This window comes from Branchiostoma lanceolatum, chromosome 3, assembly GCF_035083965.1.
Source record: "Branchiostoma lanceolatum isolate klBraLanc5 chromosome 3, klBraLanc5.hap2, whole genome shotgun sequence".
NCBI classification, from domain to species: domain Eukaryota; kingdom Metazoa; phylum Chordata; class Leptocardii; order Amphioxiformes; family Branchiostomatidae; genus Branchiostoma; species Branchiostoma lanceolatum.
Genome location: NC_089724.1, coordinates 1530309 through 1550923, shown reverse-complemented (window position 1 = coordinate 1550923; position 20615 = coordinate 1530309). Strand labels below are relative to the sequence as shown.

The 20615-nt window shown below is 41.9% G+C and overlaps 1 protein-coding gene across 1 annotated transcript; it reads right to left on the bottom strand.

Moving 5' to 3' along the window:
- Positions 1–3217: 3217 nt before the first annotated feature.
- Positions 3218–20161, bottom strand: LOC136429649 (fatty acyl-CoA reductase 1-like). Its single transcript, XM_066419571.1, has 14 exons — positions 20007–20161; positions 17718–17917; positions 15558–15733; positions 14889–14961; positions 12264–12370; positions 9981–10158; positions 8621–8665; positions 8160–8278; positions 7330–7397; positions 6681–6768; positions 5621–5710; positions 5062–5191; positions 4485–4612; positions 3218–3937 (listed from the first exon to the last, which is right to left on the bottom strand). The coding sequence occupies exons 2-14, from the start codon at positions 17904–17906 to the stop codon at positions 3784–3786; spliced, it is 1545 nt and encodes a 514-aa protein (XP_066275668.1). The 5' UTR covers positions 17907–17917; positions 20007–20161; the 3' UTR covers positions 3218–3783.
- Positions 20162–20615: the final 454 nt, after the last annotated feature.

Below are 20615 nucleotides of genomic sequence, written 5' to 3'. Positions count from 1 at the left end.
TGGTGGGCGGGCAGAATGCAGAAGAAGCATTATCGTGGCGGTTTTTAAGTTTGCGGTGAAGAGGGTACCGCCCAAAACCACAGACATTAAACCGTCGCGAACTTAAATGCATTTACAATATTCCATTTTGCTGTCATTTCACTCAAACCGAGAACTAAGAAAATAATTTGGTGTGACAACACATTGTTACATCGCATATTCCTCTTTACAAACGGTGAACAGTTTGTGCGTGCAGTCAGTTTTTCCATTCCTTCATGCTACTGAAACAATCTCACATTAAACAAACAAACAAACTGGCGGGTACAGGACAACATGTCAAAATTTAGCTGCAAATTTTACCCTGTAAGTGCCTTTAAGATATATCACATATATCGTGTTAATCTCATGCATTACATCTAAACATTGAATTCAGTTTTTCTCCAACGAAATTAAGGGATAACCCTTAAGCTGCCAGTCCCGGTTTTAACAGGGATACAGAAATATGCCTTATGTGCTGCACCCGGTTATAACCGGGATAGGGTATTCCCCAGAAGAAAACAGCTTTGCGTGCGTGTAGCGCGTGAAGACCGGAAGTTAGGGGAGTTAGGGACGCCGGGTGTTTCGCGGGTTTCATGAGGGAGGTCAGGGGTCAAACATTTTTGATTTTTACTTGGCTAAAAAACCTGGCAGCTTAAGGTTTTTTTTTAACAAAACTACAGTTTTTCTTAAAATCGTCTTCCGGGAGGGACGTAAAACGGGGGTCCCGTGCTCGAGGAGGTGCCTCGAACACGTTAAACAGCCTCATTACCCTACACATTGGGTACCTGCCTGTGGCACTGGCTGCAAATACACCTGATATTATTATTATTATTATTATTAGATATAAGACATAGGTTGCTCTTAAATAAGACATACATGGTACATTTGTCTTGAATACAACACAATACACAATGTACATTTTGGTAAAAGAACAAGTACGACTTAAAATGTAAATACATATTGAGAGTTCTTTCCAAAATTCAGTTCCTTACTGTTTTAGACCACATTAGTTTGATTTCATAGATATGCAGACAAAAAAAATACAATGTAAGTTCCCTTTCAAGTATTAACAATTTTCTTGCAGATGTTGGTAGCAACGACACAAGAATTTCATAATAATATATTGCAAAATTTGCCGATAGTTCCCTTCCCAATATCTCTTATGCCTTTATATATAACTTCTCGCATCAAATCTACTGCATTTTCGAAGGCTTTATACCAGCACTTTTGTTACAACTGCTGCAAGACTATAATCTCATCTACTGGTGCTTTGTTACACCGTGAATTTGGGGGCCAAAACCGAACCTTCAGATTGGCACAAAGAATGCCTTATCCTCATCTTGACTACAAAGAACAGAAGAATGCTGGAGCTTCACACACACAATATCAGAGACCCCTTGTGACATGTTGCAGTACTGCAGGTGTATAGCCTGAAGTAAGATCCACCCTGCTGATTTTGCCATTGCAAGTGTGGTCAGAAAAGTCAACGCTACTGCTCCAAACTTTTATTGTTCTGTATCATATACAGCCGGTACATATTACATATTGAAAAGGACAGATTTTCTTAACATTATTTTTGTTTTCAATCTCAATTTTTTTTCACTCTCAATACTTTTGTTTGCAAATTGCTGGTGGGTACTTGATCTAAAATATTGCAGGGAACTTCAAGACAAGAAAAGCACAGTTGGCAGTTACTCAGACACTCAGCCTAGCACGGACACGTTCTACCAGCTTTTAAGCCTTTTTCCCTTCTTTGTATACGTTTGGGAAGTGGCCAACAGGACTGTTCATACAGTAATTAACAAGATAATGCACCGAACACAGAATAATCTCAGGTGGCGTCAGTATTTGGAACAATCAGCGACCGCGTAGTACTGTACTGTATCTCACACACGGGGAACAACAGAAAAGACCGTGGCTTTCCTTTTCCCCCATGTACGGTTCCTTTTACTGTTCTTGTATGTTGACACGTGTATGATCTTAATATGTGAAAAATGAGTAATTCAAAATCAGACCAAAATCAAATCATTTACTCTTCTTTCCCTTATTTTCTACCTTTAATAGGCCAAGCCAATTCAATTTGTTAGCTGGGTTCTTACATCTTGAAAAAGAAATGCTGAAATGTGAACAGTCTGCAGGGAAGGTGCATGTCTTGGTACACACAATTTTAGGGAATGAATTTAGCCAGACTCAAGTTATCCTCTCAGAACTCTGTTTTCATCTTATCATCTTGCCTAATTTTTATTTTATTTTAGGGAAATAAGTCAGAGATCCACGGAAAAAAGTTGGCATGTGGCCCTACATGTACACGACTGGCTTAACGCCTCTAACTCGAAAGCGATTTGTCTAAAAAATATTCAGCAGTTCAGGCATTCAAATCAGAGTCTCACAAATTCTGTGTATCTACCCTAAACGCTTCAAGCTCGGCCACACTTATAGAGAATTTTGGAAGCCTTAGGCCGATCAGTTCTACTAAACAACGAACATTCACAGTTTTACTGTAGTAGTGTTTTAGCGATACTATAAGGGGCTCTATGTAGGATTTGGACGCTGTGCAATTTCAATCAACTAAGGTGAAAGGTAATGGTTCAATAGCCTTTCAGGCTGTGAGGCTGTGGGTTGTTAAATCACTGTGTCCGGGAATTGGTATCGGAAGGCGGAGCCCAACCCTAGCCTACCCTTCCACTATACTTTTTACCCCTAAATGAATTCAGGTACAGGTACTTACTTTCACACCTGTGGGTGGAGTGAGGAAAGTCATGTAAATTAAGTGCCTTTCCCAAGGCCAGGAATGGACCCCTGACCTCCCGATCTCGTGTCCACAAGATTAGCCCCCTAGCCACCTACATCATTGCACTAGAATTTACAATATTCAGGGACTGAACCTGCAATGTCATTGCACAATACAAACTAGATAAAGAGCGGCAATCTTGGGGCACAAAAGTCAGAAATCATGTTGTTTACACCCAAGTTTACTATTTTGGCGCCACAAAATTTGGACCTAGTGCAGATCATTTTAAATTGCTTTGTCCATAGACACCAGAAATATGTAACAATGCTGTAAATATGCCCAAAAGTGGACAGAAATATCAGGCAGATGGAGATTTTGTTGTTTTTAGTTTTGCCGCGACCAAAATCTTACACAGAGCTCCCCCTGAAGCCCCTGTCACACATTCAGGACCTTCCCATGACTTTAACCCCTGACCCCTCCCTGACCATGTTCGGTGCTGGGTTGGGAGTAGTCTGGCTAGCTCCTATTCTAGCTCCAGTACCCTCATTTGATCGTATCAAAGAAGAATATAACTTTCCTGACTTTCATTTTTCAAAAAGTATGGTCGGTTGGCAGAGACAAATAGGAAACCTCCCAACCATAGATTACCTCTTTCATGTCTAACTCCCAACCACGGTCTGGAGAATACGCAAGGTAACTGGTCCTGAAGCAATTGGATGAAATTTGGAAACTGTCAGACGTTTTTAGACAGTATCTACTGCCCTTAATCACTGACCAAACAAGTATTTAAACAATTTCCTCATCTTGACAGCAGGCAGTGGATGCTGTCTGACATGTCTCTTCCAAATTGTATCCAGTTGCTTGAGTAACTGTTAACTGTTACCTAATGGGTATCTTATCATCTGCGATGTCTAACCTTCATCGACATACACGTTTATGTATGGTCAGGAGAAGGTCGGGAGGCCATGGTTATCGCGTATGTGTGACAGGGGCCTGCGTGCGACGTGCGACGGACTAACTGTCGCAAGCCGGCGTCAGTGTTTCCCCAGCCTGAGGGCGTTCAGTAACCGGAGGAGCTGGCCAATCATGATGAACCACAGGTTACGCACGCGGCGCGATCTCGCGATCAGGACACGCCAGGCGATGACGACCGCGACGAATTTCAGGACATACTGGATACGAAGGACTCTGTGGGGACACAATAATTATCTGTTTTAGACATTAAATATACATTATACAGTACTGATGAACAGCTGGCATTGTGACTCTAAAAACAACTCAATGAATCATGAATCATTTCAGAACACTCAGACGTTTTTAAGATTCAAAAGAAAAGTTTACTAAAAAATAATCTTTAAAAAGCTGCTTGAAACACAAAGTGCTTATAATACTGACCAACCACTGGCACAGAGACTGTGTAAAAACAACTGAATTATCAATCATTTTAGACATCTTTAAGACTCAGCAGAAAATTTACATTCCAATACATACCTGACAGCAAGAAACATGCTTTGCCAAACATAAGTATGGTACTACATATCTATGTACCTTTCATGTAAACATAATACTGAAAGGGGTATTACCAAAAACTAATTCCTTTGAAAATGTATGGATACTTCAAATTAAACAGTCTACACACACACACATGTAGGTCCTTATAGAGCATCTGCCTCCATGTTGATATTAGGCTTAGGTCTTGATAGTCTGTTCTTGAAATTGAATATGAGACACTGACCTCTGTATGTATCTCCGACATTCGGGGATCTTGCTGACATCTTCCTTCAGGACGTAGCGCTTCGCCCCGATCAGGTAGTTCTCCATGTACTGGTCCCAGTCGATCGCGGAGACATCGAAGTAAAACAACTGGAGAAACATGGAGGGAAAAATGGTCTCATTCAAATCCCATCACTAGTAAACCATGACACTGGTGTAACACTTTGGACACTTTGCGCTACATGTACTTAAAACAATTTTTTAGGAACAAATTGGTCTTTTTGGTGTGTCTGTTTGTCTAAGTTTCTGCATCATGTATCTCAACCACTGCAGAGTGCCAGCAAGTAAAGGTCAGAGTGGCAACTGACAGACATTACAGGTCATGGGGTCAATGAAAGAGCCATTACCAGTGCATGAGGTACTGTTTTTGGTCTGTACAAAAAACGTAATACTATATGCTTGTCTGTTTGTGTTTTCGCAGTAACATATAATATTCTATCAATATATTTTTCTGTTGATCATGCTTAACTACAAGGAGGCATTCATTATTCACTCATTCAATCATTCACTAATTCATTCATTCACTCGTTCATTCTCACCTTCCTGTCCTCCTCGCTGAGCTGGCGCTGCAGCTTCATGACGTTGGTGTTGGACCAGTCCCACCCCCTGCAGGTGAACCAGTCCAGACTCTCCAGGGACTTGTGCAGCTTGTCGTACAGCCGGACCATTCTATTGGCAACAAAAACGGGGGTCAACAACATGTACTTGTGCTGTTAGGTGATGCTTTGCACCAAACAGAATAATATGTGATCATGACAAGATTTAGAATATAACACTTGTAGTTGTACAGTAGCAATCTGCTAAATGATTTTAAAACTAGTTAACTTCATTTGATACAACACAATGATTTTATTCTTGTATGTAGTTGGTACATTTGTATATCTACTCAAAAGAAGCTGCATAATATATATTATAGAGTTGACTGGTTTCTGTAGTGTACAGTCATGTCTTTTAAGCCTTGCACTGAATTCTTTCAACATGCACTCTTTGAAAATGTTCACGTGTAAGGTATGGTCCTTTCTATTTATTCATTTTTGATTCTCAGAATTTGTCCAAACTTCTACTCCCTACCGTTTCTATAGTGAAGCCGTCCCTTACCTGGGTTTCTTGCCCATTGCCCTGAACAGGACGTCGCTGATATACGCTGGGAGGAGGTGGGTAATCGGGACCCAGAACTCATGCCACCATCTAGGGTCAAAAGTCAAAGGTTGTGTCAATCGTAACAAACATAATGACATAGTTAAAGTCATTCGACTAAAGGGTATCGCAATAAACCAATAAACCAACCAATAGTCATACAATTTGGAGCAAACTCATGAGAAGTTGTTTATTTCCATTGTGAGGTCAAATATGTTCTCTGACAGTTCTAAAATTTTAGCATGAAAACAATCATCAAAAACTCAGAGCTGGCAGGTAAGCTTGAATCTTAGTCTCCAACTTTTGTCATCATCTATTCCCTGAAACTGTGAGCCAGGGTGCAGACTCTGTTCTCATGTGGCTCTTCCAAGTTTAGCATTTTCTGCATTTGAAAATATAAAATTGACATCTACTAAGTATAATTCCACCAGGGTACATAATCCCGCCACCCTGAAAAGATATGTCCAAACAGATCTCCAACCCAACGTCTTCCAGTATAATGCACTCCTGTATATCTAAACTGTGCATACCTGGGGGGTGCTGCACTAGAGATCTCTCAAATCCACTGTTTCTCAATGTGGCGGATTTATGTAACCCAGCGGATTAATGTTAATGGAGGTTATATACCCAAGAAGAAGCAGCCTACCTAAATATGTAATGATATACGTTGTTAGAGTTATTGGGACTCAAATGACTGTGTATCTTTGCTATATCGGACCCTTTCCTCTTCCCTCGTGACCTCAATGAAAAGCGGCCTGCTTGCTGATTTGAGCTTATCATGAATAAACAAAGGTTAAAACAAACTAGAACTAGCCAGAAGGGAGCATGCAGAGGAGAGCCGAAGGAGGAGAAAGGCGGCTGCCCAGAATCTACCAGCCCAGGCCCAGTTCATCTGCGAGCGATGCGGGCGAGCATGCCACTCCAGGATAGGACTGTTCAGCCACCAGAGGGCCTGCTCAACCCCTTCCCACTTATCCTCCAAGACGGGGAATGAGCCAGAGAGAGAAACAAACAAACGAACCTGTGTAGGGTGAACTGGGCTCCTTTAGGGGGGATTCTGAAGGGCTGCTCCAGGGGCGTCTCCAGGTAGAAGTCAATAGTCTTGGTGGCTGCAGGAGCAAAACAGAAAATCATTGACGGCTCGCTGAACATCGCTTCATCGTTCGATGCAATCTTGTCACCAATGACGCACAAAAATGATGGCCATTCTGTCATCTTGACCAATGGCTAATATATGAAAAGATAATGATTATACGTAATCATGTCAGGAAGTGTTTTCCAGGTGTTTCTGGCATGATTTTAAACCTTTTAAAAGTCAGTTGTACCTCAGGATTTACATTTGTAGAATGCAACTGTGAACTATGCATGGAAGGAAATAAAGTTTGGGTACCATATTCCTTCCCAAACAAGACCTACTCACATACCAAACATCATTGTAATTAGGGGTGGATACCGGTTCGCTAAACTTGGACTTGGACCTTATTAAGCCAAACCGGTATCCACCCCTAATCGTAATCCATCCAGAGGTTCTTGAGTTATACTGGCTACGAAATCTGGAAACACAGACAGACACACACACGCACAAACACACACCTACAGACACACAGACATGCCAAAAACTATGCCTCCATTATAATGTCGGTAACTAGTATGTACATGTGTATACCCACCTATCTGTCCCCAGGTATAGGGGTTGGTGGTCCCTGTGGTGCAGTTATAGATCTGAGTTTCTCCTGATCTGGAGGGGAAGAAGTACAGTACATCCATGTCAGCTTTGGACAAAGACTGGACATAACTTGGTTAGCTACTCAGTCTGTCTGTTGAAGAGCTCAGTCACAAAATACCCGATCATGCACATGAAACACATGCAGTGTACTACACCTGAATCTACAGTTTACATGCCTCTTCTCTTTTCTTCAAACATGTATAAACAACTTGGTTGTTTCTTCCCAAGCTAACTGCTACTCTTCGGCCATTTTCCACCACCTAAAACACAACCAGGGGCACTCGTTCAATCTCGAATCCACTGATATCCTTGACCGCGAACCCCGCTGGTTCGAACGTGGAGTAAGGGAGGCAATATATGAGAGGATATACAATCCAACCCTCAATAGGAAAGGAGGGCTAAGGGTGGAACTGTCTGCCACTTGGGATATAGCCTTGGGGGCAAACCAGCTTTAGCTCCTATATTAAAACAATAGGAGCTATTGTCCCCTTTACTTCAACCTTGTCTTGAGTTGTCTAATTTGCTTTCTATTGGACTATCTAAAAATTTGTCTTCTCTTTATTTGCATATCAATTCATAGTTCGTGGTTATAAACCTGCTGTTCGACTGATCTTGCTCACAGTCACTGACGAAAAGTAGTGGATGCTACTTGAAACGTCTGACTGTTTCCAAAATCATATCCAGTTGTTTGAGTAACTGCTTTTTTGGCGTATCTTATTACCTGGATGTCTAATCTTCATCGACGCATGTATAAACAAAGTCATAAAGACTGACCCTTTGACAGCGATGTTCCAAGCCGCAGCGATCATTAAGTTGATGGGAACATCTACGGGCACTATGTCGGCCTTGGCCGCGGGATCCCCGGACATGGTACGCAGAATCCCCTTCCCAATCTGAAACAACACAGTACAGGTAGCATAGGTTGCATACAAATCAGCAGTGACAGACCAACACATCAAGAAACAACTGTGTAATAGACTAGGACAGGGCCAAGGTGATAGACCAAAAGGACAACAGATACACTCGCTCGGATTTATGTGCCTATGTGGATCAGAAGATTTACTCCAGTCATGAACTGTGATGAGGGGGGGATACAAACTCAGTCACGTTTGGGACAACCAGTGCCCCTAAGAAGCTATATAGGAGGTAACTTTTTGGTGAGCTTAAATGTGTACTTTGTTATCCATAGATTACTTAAGTTTGACTAACTTCTTTACAAATGTTAAAGTACTTACAGCGATGAAGATTCCGGTTGGTCCGTTGAAGTTGTCCACCCAGCCCTGATAAGAAAAGGGAACAAAACTGAATTTTCACAATCCTTATGATATGATAAAACACATTTATGATACAACTTGTACAAGATTGTAGAAAAACAAAGCTTAGGCCACAGCAAGTAAATTTTATGGATGACATCAGCGCGCTCATTAATTTTCGCCTGATTTCGAAAAAAAAAACAAGATTTTTTTTTACCCTTCGGCAATGGTCAACATACCGAAAATAATACAATATGTCGCAAACTACAGTCAGTTCTATCGCAAAAACGTTCTAGATGCCATAAAAAGGCATTTGCAAATGTGAAATTGTGAAAACTTTGTACAAATGCGTTGTACAATTATTGTGTATGCAAGCTGTAACAAGATTGCTCGTCGTCACGAACTTACAGGGAGACACAGTGCAGCCCTCATGCCAAACTTGTAATATAGTCTGTAATTTCTGTGCCAATATCATCAACAACGTGTTATTCGATGTGCTGTTCTTGAATGAAGTGAACTTCTAACAAATTTAAAATTTCATTGCCCTCTGGTGATATGTCCGTCCGACAAAAGCTCTGTGTTGTGCAATTGTTTGATATGATCCAGCAAACGTGAGGCTCAATTGCTCGCATTTGATGGCATTTGTTGACACAGTCAGTGAGTGTTCCATATGAATACCCAGTTGAATATAGTTGCTGCCAAGGTGTTTCATTGCGTATGAATGCCCATGACTTCCTGGCACGTTTGACCAATTGCTGACGTCACGTATCCGCAATGACACGTGTCAATTAAGTCACGTGTCCGTAACTCTCGCGAGTTTAAGTTCGGCAGTGATTGGTCAATATTGATCCTGAAGAAGGCGACAGTGGTCGTCGAAAATTCGATCTGTGAATACCTTAGTGTTGGAAGAAAGTTTAGCATTGTATTATGGTATGACATGTTTACTGTTGAATCAAGAAGGTCTTTTATTATATATGAAACCTCATTGGTTGAATACAGGAACAACAGACCTGTTGGTCGTGATATCATATTTTGTTGCCTCAAGTCTTGTTTAACAAGGTTCATGATCTAAAAATTTGAAAATGTAGGAATCTTGTTTTTTTTGGCCTGCCTTGTTTTTTTTTCGCCCTATCTCATTAATTTTGGAGTCTGTAGAGGATGTCATCCATAAAATTTACTTGCTGTGGCCTTAGTATTTCACCAATAAATTTTGATAAATTTTGGTCCAATTTTTGCGGTGACAATGGAAGGGTATACAACAGCCAGATGAACCTGACAGTAGTTCTTATTCAGTTATAATCATTTATTGGAACAGGCTTATTATCAAAACGATAAAATGTACCGGCAGAGGTTCTCTCCACGTTGCCGTGACGATGGAAGGGCGTATGATGGCGAGCGGAACGTGACCCCTCTGCTCCAGTAGCAGGTTCTCCGCGATGCCTTTGGAGAAGGTGTAGGTGTTGGGGTGGTCTCGCACCAGGTCTGGGGTGATCGTGGACACCATGTCATCATCCATCCATCTGGGGATATTGATTATCAATAACTATCAATAACTATCAATATATAACTATCAATAATCATCATCAATCATACGGTAAAGTTAACGGAGAAGGTGTAGGTGTTGGGGTGGTCTCGCACCAGGTCTGGGGTGATCGTGGACACCATGTCGTCATCCATCCATCTGGGGATAACGATTATCAATAACTATCAATAACTATCAATAATAATCATCAATCATACGGTAAAGTTAACGGAGAAGGTGTAGGTGTTGGGGTGGTCTCGCACCAGGTCTGGGGTAATCGTGGACACCATGTCATCATCCATCCATCTGGGGATATCGATTATCAATAACTATCAATAACTATCAATAATGATCTTCAATCATACGGTAAAGTTAACGGAGAAGGTGTACGTGTTGGGGTGGTCTCGCACCAGGTCTGGGGTGATCGTGGACACCATGTCATCATCCATCCATCTGGGGATATCGATTATCAATAACTATCAATAACTATCAATAATAATCATCAATCATACGGTAAAGTTAACGGAGAAGGTGTACGTGTTGGGGTGGTCTCGCACCAGGTCTGGGGTGATCGTGGACACCATGTCATCATCCATCCATCTGGGGATATCGATTATCAATAACTATCAATAACTATCAATAATAATCTTCAATCATACGGTAAAGTTAACGGAGAAGGTGTAGGTGTTGGGGTGGTCTCGCACCAGGTCTGGGGTGATCGTGGACACCATGTCATCATCCATCCATCTGGGGATAACAATTATCAATAACTATCAATAACTATCAATAATAATCATCAATCATACGGTAAAGTTAACGGAGAAGGTGTAGGTGTTGGGGTGGTCTCGCACCAGGTCTGGGGTGATCGTGGACACCATGTCATCATCCATCCATCTGGGGATATTGATTATCAATAACTATCAATAATAGTCATCAATCATAATTAACGGAGAAGGTGTATGTGTTGGGGTGGTCTCGGACCAGGTCCAGGGTGATCGTGGACACCATGTCGCCATCCATCCATCTGGGGATATTGATTATCAACAACTATCAATAACTATCAATAATAATCATCAATCATACGGTAAAGTTAACGGAGAAGGTGTAGGTGTTGGGGTGGTCTCGGACCAGGTCTGGGGTAATCGTGGACACCATGTCGTCATCCATCCATCTGGGGATAACGATTATCAATAACTATCAATAACTATCAATAATAATCATCAATCATACGGTAAAGTTAACGGAGAAGGTGTAGGTGTTGGGGTGGTCTCGGACCAGGTCTGGGGTGATCGTGGACACCATGTCGTCATCCATCCATCTGGGGATAACGATTATCAATAACTATCAATAACTATCAATAATAATCATCAATCATACGGTAAAGTTAACGGAGAAGGTGTAGGTGTTGGGGTGGTCTCGCACCAGGTCTGGGGTAATCGTGGACACCATGTCGTCATCCATCCATCTGGGGATAACGATTATCAATAACTATCAATAACTATCAATAATAATCATCAATCATACGGTAAAGTTAACGGAGAAGGTGTAGGTGTTGGGGTGGTCTCGGACCAGGTCTGGGGTGATCGTGGACACCATGTCGTCATCCATCCATCTGGGGATATTGATTATCAATAACTATCAATAACTATCAATAATAATCATCAATCATACGGTAAAGTTAACGGAGAAGGTGTAGGTGTTGGGGTGGTCTCGGACCAGGTCTGGGGTGATCGTGGATACCATGTCATCATTCATCCATCTGGGGATATTGATTATCAATAACTATCAATAACTATCAATACTTTGTATCATCAACCAATGTTTCCAACCAGTAGGCTCTACCCTGACATATAATATGTACAATGTGTTACTTTTTGTTTCAACTGTCGATATTAATATCATTATCAACACCATCACACTACAATTTTTGCACATCATTGTTATGTTGATATTTGAATAAAGAATTGAATACTGAACTCTTTACCGCGAACTTAAAACCACCGCGAAAAGTTGTTCCATTGTGTGACTGTAGCACTACTATTGTTTCAAACGCGAACTCAAAAAAATAATATTGATACCCAAATAAAAGAGTTGAAAACTCACTCTATGCAGTCCAGCAGTTTCTGTGGGTGCACGCGGGGCGGATAGACGATCTCCTCTATAAACTGTCGGTTGCAGTAGGCATAGGCAGTCGAAACATGGATGAACGCCTGGGAAACATGACAGCAACAACAAGGCTCAAAACGACACTTCTTAGTACGCACCTTCCTGTAGCTTCACCAGGATTAGATTTACGGCTTGTGAACCCCCCCAAAAAAACCCTAAAACAATATATATTAGTTTCAGACTGAGATCATATCAATGTTAAGAAAAAAAACTTTTTTCAGACAGGACATTAGATGTGTGCTTCATCTGTGTTTAACACGGTTAGCATTTCTCCCTTCATTCACGGCATGCTCTTTCTTATCCAAACACGCAATCCAATAACTTAAGACAAGACTGGGTTTCTTGGCAGTCGTCTGAGACATGCTGCTCCTGGAAGGAAGGAAGGAAGGATGAGTAGAATGGGAAAAGAAGGGCATGAAGGTGAGAAAGACGTCATGTGAGGTGATGCAAGCAGATGATAAAGTGTCTGTACTTGTGTACAACCTGACCGTAAGACTGTTAAAGGTGGACTGCGTTAGTTTTCAGTCACTCAGGATCCTGAGCAATCTACCTCAATGAGCGGAAAAGATAACCTGTGTTGGTATATCATATATATATATATATATATATATTTGGGCCGCGATAATGTTTGATATGGGTGTTCCAGACCAGGTAATATTTTGGGTTATCACATTGACTTCAACAGAACAATTTGAGTGTCATTGTACGCATGTGCCGCTGTCGAAAGTTCAAATACTGGATTTGGGCGTTGGAATTGCTGTTGTTACAATTTTGGGTTTGAAAACACCAAATTTTCTCAACATCTGTCGAATTGAGCATTGAAATTTTATCGGGATGGGTGTGACATACATGAAATACAGCACGGTACCTTAGGTGATACGGAATACACCATGTTGTATTCTATATACATGTAATAACATGGAAAAAGTTATCAATTTCCAACCAAAAAAAAAGAAAAAACCAAAGGTTCCATGAATCGCATCTGATAGTGACATATTTGAAGTGGTCAGACCAGGATTCTGAACTGACAATACCACACAGTCAACCTTCAATCTTGTATATAAGGATAGGACGTAAAAAAAATGATATTTGCAATCTTTAGGTTTGTTAGTGGTGTTAAAATTCGAAGGGAAAAAAATCCCTCGCTTTCCTTGAAACCCAATAGTGCACTCTAGCGGACCAAACCACTGGGATAACGGGGGTAGACATAAGGCCAAGCATGCGTCAAACTGTGTGGAGGGAATCCAGCTGCAGTTCATCCCAATGATGCCAGGCGTCCCCACTTCACAAGTCAGGCAGCAGAGGCAGCAAAGAGGAAGCAGCAAAGTGAGAGGAGCAGACAACAGCATCACGGGGAAAATGAGCCACTAGCTATATACATGTAGCAGGACTGCACACAACACTGTCCTGAATACGATGATGAAGGTTAGACATCCAGGTAGTAAGATACGCCAAAAATAGTTACTCAAGCAACTGGATAAAATTTGCTATCACTGACGAAAGACAGCGGATGCTGTCTGAAATGTCTGACTGTTTCAAAATCTTATCCAGTTGCTTGAGTAACTATGTTTGCCGCACTGTCCTGAATCTGAAACACTACATTATGGCACTCGTGTGACTGTGATGTAAGTATTGTTTGTCATGTTGGATGTTAAGCCTGGAAGTTGTCAGGTACAGGTACATGTACAGCTACATATACATGACATTGTACATCATCTATAACTTAGGCCACACCAATTCAATTTCTTGGTTAATGTGATTGGAAAATCAACATGAAAACAGAATCTCAGAGGAAAGTTTGTACTTTGGTGCACAGTTTCAGGGAGTGAACAGGCAAGTATTCACCCCAGCTTTCTGTTTTATTGATGTCCTCGTGCTAAAATTGAAAAATAAAATCTGTTAACCAAGAAATCAAATTGGTGTGGCCAAAAGTCTTTTGTAGTGATGCTTTGTCACCAGTGCTTACCATCTTTCCTAATTTTCAAGCAGTTAAAAGTCCAAATCATCATCTCTGCCACAGGATTTACTTGTCTTTAGTATAAAAACCTAGCCTGAGTGTCATTCTAGTTAGTTCCAGGGTTTCTGAGGGGAAAGACTGGAACTAACAAGGATGACACTCAGGCTAATAAAAACTAACAGAGACTGTCATTCTCATACAGGTCTGTTAACCATAGCGGAAGCTGTAGGTTGAATTAGGATTATACCAGTGTCAATATTGACGGAAGAAGGCCATACAGCTAACATAAAATCTGGCATCCTCTAGACTCAGACTAGCTAGGCACAGGTACACTTGACAAGGTCCGTACCTGTACCTAGATAATTCTACGCGTGCAGGCACAGTGTACCTGTACACAGCCCTTCTATGAGGTGTTTTACTGTCTTATAAAACATGTTGGGAAGCGAAGAAGACAGACGTTTGTTCCAACCAGTGTAATGATCTTACTGTGTGTTCGTCTGTATTTGTGGGTCAGCCGTTACCAGCGAAAGCTGCCTAGGCTGACCCAGTGTAATGACTTGTCTTTCATTGTCAATAAAATACAAAAAATATGTGTGCACACGCACCTCGAGTGAAGTCATCTTCTGACACAGCCCCAGTAGTCTCTGTGTGGCCAGCACGTTCATCTGCAGCGAGTATCTGGGAAAGGGGGGCAATAAAGACATGTTGATGATGACATGTTATAACATGTATAGTCCAGTGGTTAGCGACACTGTCTCTGGACCAAGTGGTTGGGAGTTCCAATCCCAGCCAATACTGCCCACCAGACATGGTACTGTTCATTGTGCTTGTCAAAAAAATTTCTCTGGTTTAATGAACCTTTAGATACTGTACAAAGAGTCTGATTCTCTGTCACCAACAGCAGTGGAAGTGTAGCACTTAAGCAAGCTAAACTGGTTTGAAAATTGACTTTCACTATTGTATTGGCTCTACAGGACTTCTTGTACTACTCTTAGATCAATACTAGTCTTTCTCTGTCTGCAAGCAGGCACAACAATGCAGGATTTGAACACACAACTCTGAGGCTCGGGAGAAGGATAAAAAGGCGATAAAAATGTGCACAATTCAAGAGAGAGGAATGAATCATAAAAGATAAGAGAAGGGCAGGGAGGGAAATAAATAGAACACTAGAACAGCACACCCCCATTCAAATATCTGACATGGAACAGTCCGATAACAGCATGCTGACCACCCCCTTTTGAATATCTAAAATGAAACAGCCCGGCTGCCCTTACTTGAGGTGTTCCTGGAACTTCACCATGGCGGCGGAATGGAACACGATGTTGACCTTTGACACGAGCAGCTCCTCGTCTGATTGGCTGAGCCCCAGGTCGGGCTCCAGCAGGTCACTTGTGATTGGTCGCAGCTTGGCGTGGAAGTCCGGCTGTAGCTGCCGCAGCTGGTCGAACAACTGCGGAAAATTATCGTGAAATGCTCAATGACCTGAAGTGGCCGTTCTCTCCAAAAGGAGGAGGAACGCCCGCCTCACCTTTTCTACAAACTCGTTTATAATCATATCAATTTAAATGCAGACAGTCTACTTAAGCCAGGTCAGGGGCGCATCCGGGGTAGTCACCATCTTAAATTCCAAACTGTCAACGCCCGGACAGACACATGCAAACACTCGTTCTTTCCCCGCACCATCCCACAATGGAACGCCCTGCCTGGCGCGGTTGTTACAGCTCCCACCGTTGAGTCATACCGTTCCAGGCTGGAGGCCTGCCCGCCTTAGCCTGGGACCTCCTCCCCCCCCCCCACTTTGCTCCTCGCGGGGTTATCTGGGGGGTAACGATGATGATGATATCTGTGAATAATTTCAGCAGGTTGGAAAATCACTGGATGACAAGATCCTTTATTCACAACCAGGATCTATATACACTCAACAGCCAACATTTTGATCTGAATTCTGAACAGGGCTCAAACAGGGGATAGGTGCACTAGTACTGGTGCACCTATCATGACAAATCTAGCTGCACAGAAAGAAGTTAAAGTTAAAGTTAAAGTATCAAGTGATTGGAACCCTGGTTGGTATGAATGAATTAATAGTTGTCAGGTATTCCTTCTTTTCTTACTTAAAAAAAGGATTTCTAATGAATTTGAGGGACATAAAAATCCTAACGTTTGCATTTCTTTGCAACCGAATCATATGTTCTTGTTTGTAATGTCCATACTCTGAACTTTCTCACAATGTCATGGATCTTTCCCAACCTTCAATACTAATATCATCAATCAAATGATCGCTCGACCAATTAGATTATCAATCAATCTATATTGGATTTCTCCCTACCTTGACCTCCACTATCCCTTGGATCCCAACATCATCATCCAATTAGATTCAGGCTTTTAGCTGGGCATCCACAAATTGTGGTGGTGTGGAGCGTGTGTATGTGTGTGTCGAGGGGGGGGGGGGGTGGAAGAAGGATAAATGGCGATGGAAATATGTACAATTCAAGAGAGAGAGGGAAATAAATAGATGAACAGCATGCTGATCACCCCCATTTAATTAGATTAATTTGTGGATGCCCAGCTAAAAGCCTGAATCTAGAACAGTACCAATCTAATTGTTTACAGTACTTTAAACAAATGAGCTGACAAATAACTCAACAATTCAACAACAAACAAGGCGTCCTCTGGGTGTCCAGCTGAAAAAAAGACGGCGTCTACTTTCTTTTTACTATCCTGACGACGCCCTGACACCCTCCAAGCTGGTAGTAGTACTAGCCCGATCAGATTACAAATCAATTATTCAATCAATATCTAATTTTCCTACCTTTCCTTCCACATTGCCATTGATCCTCCATAACACAATCAATCAATCAATCAATCAGATTATCAATCAATCAATCAATCAGGACCCTGTAGCTCAGCTGGTAGCAGCTTCACAATTGAGCTCCTGGTTCAAACTAGTTAGTAACTTGGAGGCCCCTTTTTGAACTTGGGGATGGGTATCCCAGTTTGAGCTGCATTCAGCTTTTGGAGGGGATGTAAAATGGGCGTCCCGTGATCAAGGAGGTGGCTCAAGCACATTAAAACAGCCTCATTACTCAGATGGATTATGTACATGTACTATACTGTAATCCTAATTCACTTTACCTTCACGGTTGCAAAATTTTACGATGTAAGGAAAATGGACATTTTCACTGACCTTTAACTTCACGGTGACGCCAAGTGATTTACAGAACTGATGTGTGAAGGAATCATAAATAATTAGATCTCCCCTACTAGTACCTTCCCCTCCACGATGCTGTTGATCCTCTGTGTGGGCGTCTGTCCAGCCTTGTGTCGTAACATCAGGTACAGCCTCTCCACGTCTGGGCACGCTCGGAGCAGCTTCTCCACTAGACTATCTATCAATCAATCAATCAATCAATCAATCTATATTTGATCTCCCCTACCTTCCCCTCCACGATGCTGTTGATCCTCTGTGTGGGCGTCTGTCCAGCCTTGTGTCGTACCATCAGGTACAGCCTCTCCACGTCTGGGCAGGCTCGGAGCAGCTTCTCCACCAGAACCTTCCCCATGAACCCGGTCGCGCCGGTCACCAGGATCGTCTTCCCGCGGTAGAAGTCCACGATAGACGACATGGCGCAGGTTTCTGTACTGGACAAGTTACAACATTGGTCAGATACAAAAGGAAAATAAGTAAGTATTGTGGGAAATTAATACATTGTGGGAAATTAATACAGTATTGTGTCAACACAATATATAACATTGGTCAGACATGTCAGTACAGCTCCTGTGGTCTAACAAAAAAAGAATTTGAACAAAAAAATTTGGTCTTTTGGTGGCAAATGTGCAAATGTTGGTACATCAATTACTATCTATTTGATTACCAATCTGGGATTAACAGTTACTTTAGATACTAGTAATCGATACTCAACTAAGGCCACACCATTCTAATTACTTGGTTAACAGAATTTTTAGAAAAATGCTAGATTGGAAAATCAACATGAAAACAGAATCTCAGAGGAAAGTTTGTACTCTGGTGTACACAATTTCAGGGAGTAATATAAACAGGGTTAGGTGCAAGTTTTTACCCCAGCCTTCTGTTTTCATGATTGTTTTTTGCTAGAATTAAAAAAAAATCTGCTATCCAAGAAATGAATTTCTTAAGAGAGGCAGTAACATTAAACTTTGTAATTATATGCTTCGCTGACATTCAACTTTATTCTATGTGGTGCACCCAAAATTCTTTCTGTGCACCTATTTTTTTTTTGGTTGGGTGCACCAGTGCACATATTTCCAAACGGTATGCCTAAACACCTCACCCGACCTCATCCGAGTCTACAATGCAGTGTATATGGCGCAGGGACATTATTTGACGAGTGTTTTTCTGCCTCGAATACACGCACGTAGTATGTAGTCCATCTTGACCTCCCTTTACTTATAAAAACTGGTAAATACTTAGAGTTTGCTGCTTGTTTTGCATTCATAATTGCATATTTAACGTATCCAGAACGTCAAATAATATCCCTGCCCCGTATACACTGCATTTTAGACTCGGATGAGGTCGGGTGAGGTCGGGTGAGGTCGGGTGAGGTCTGGTGAGGTGTTTAGGCATACCCATTTCCAAAAAGGAATTTCGAGCCCTGCAGTAGCCTCAGGCATGAGTCAAATCTAACACTAGTAACAGTCACCAAACCAGTTCCAAACCTGGCTGCGTTCCAGCCAACTTATTATCATAATCAGACTCTGATTCAAGGCACTGAAAATTATGATTGTATCTCATCAATTATGTATGATACATTTGCTGTAAGATCTAATACGACACAAATTTATCCACCTTCCTGAATATTTCAGGTTAACGTGATTGATAGTAGCCAACTGCACGACATGTTGGGCACGACAATAATCGTTATGCCCAACATGTCTGCACTTGGCTATTGTCAATCCCTCACACTGACATGACCCACTAAAAAAGGGGGGGGGGGAGGCACGTTGTCTAGTTCTAGTTCATATTAGTCTGCATATCACGCAGACGGAAGTTTATTTAGCTTCTCTTCTTTTCCCGCTCCCTATTTCGATACAAGAAAACCCGGCCAGGTACCGGGAACTAGGAATAAATTACCAGACATAACGATAGGTCTAAATATCAGTACTGCAGGAAATTATGGGCGATCGTTTAGTACAAGATCTGATGATGGGGGAGGGGGGCGTGAAGTCGGCATGCGACTTTCCCCCACGTTTCCTTTGACATGCTTCCAAACTCAATTCATTTTCAGACACATTAGGTTTATGTCTCTATATTCTCGCACAAAAGAACCTGACGAGAAGGAGGTTTGAACACCATTTTTTTTTTCTCCATGAATCGACATTCCACGCATGTTCGGCTCGGCGTGTGTGTTTAGCAGGAGGACCGTTTACTTTTCAACCGGCCTGAAACATGACTTGCATGCCCTCCCTCTCTCTCTCTCTCTAACGTTAAAACAAATCACCACATTATTCCGAGCCCGGTTTCCCGATTGAAAAATTAACCAGGCATGCCAGACTCAGTATCTGATATTGACATTGACATTTAAAGGCCGCACATGTATACCGTCCCGTATCAGTGTACGTATATCAGTATACCGGCCGCCAGGCCACACCCCTATCCGGTTTCCGGGATACAGGCCACAACATTAAGAATCTTAGATCAATAACGGAGACACAAACTTGACCTTGGCGACTCTCAGACTTGTTCGTACCTTCTTTAGGGAGGTGAAGACGATAAGAAGACGTCGCGTGGTTCCTTGAGCTGCCCTTAAGTCCCACCTGACATGATGTTACCTGTCTGACGTCCTGTCTTCAGCATTCTGCGTGCTACCAAGGTCACCACCGCACACACACGCGACGGAATAACCGTATCCTAGCCTTGTGACGCCGCATTCACACGCAAAATGCCATTAACAAGTCTTTTTAAAATTTTGTCGTACAATAAAACTTCGTGGTGGGTACACATTTTCCGTTTTATTGTGAAGAACTTTGATCACTTTTTTATTCGTAGCCGTCTGTGTCGGTTGGATGCGGTGAACGCGTGATGGGCGGTTAGGGAAAAATTACTGTATACTGTATAATTTTCGCGGTAGTTTTATTTTTCGCGTTTTTCCTGGCGGCGTCTTCATGGCGAAGTTAAAACCACAGCGATCATTCTTTTTTTTTTTGTTCAATTTACCGTAGTAAAACCATTCATGACTGTTTCAACCGCAAAGTTGAAACCACCGCGAACATTCCATTTTCTCTCTACCGCGAAATTAAATCCCGCGTATTTCCCCTTTTACACTAAACAGTACCATGCACCCGTTTTAATTGTCTCA

Coding starts and splice junctions, on each gene's coding strand:
- LOC136429649 (XM_066419571.1), bottom strand. CDS start 17,906: ATGTCGTCTATCGTGGACTTCTACCGCGGGAAGACGATCCTGGTGACC. Junction 10,159..12,263: donor AAACTGCTGGACTGCATAGA/GTGAGTTTTCAA, acceptor CAATATCCCCAG/ATGGATGGATGATGACATGG. Junction 8,666..9,980: donor CGTGGAGAGAACCTCTGCCG/GTACATTTTATC, acceptor TTTTCTTATCAG/GGCTGGGTGGACAACTTCAA.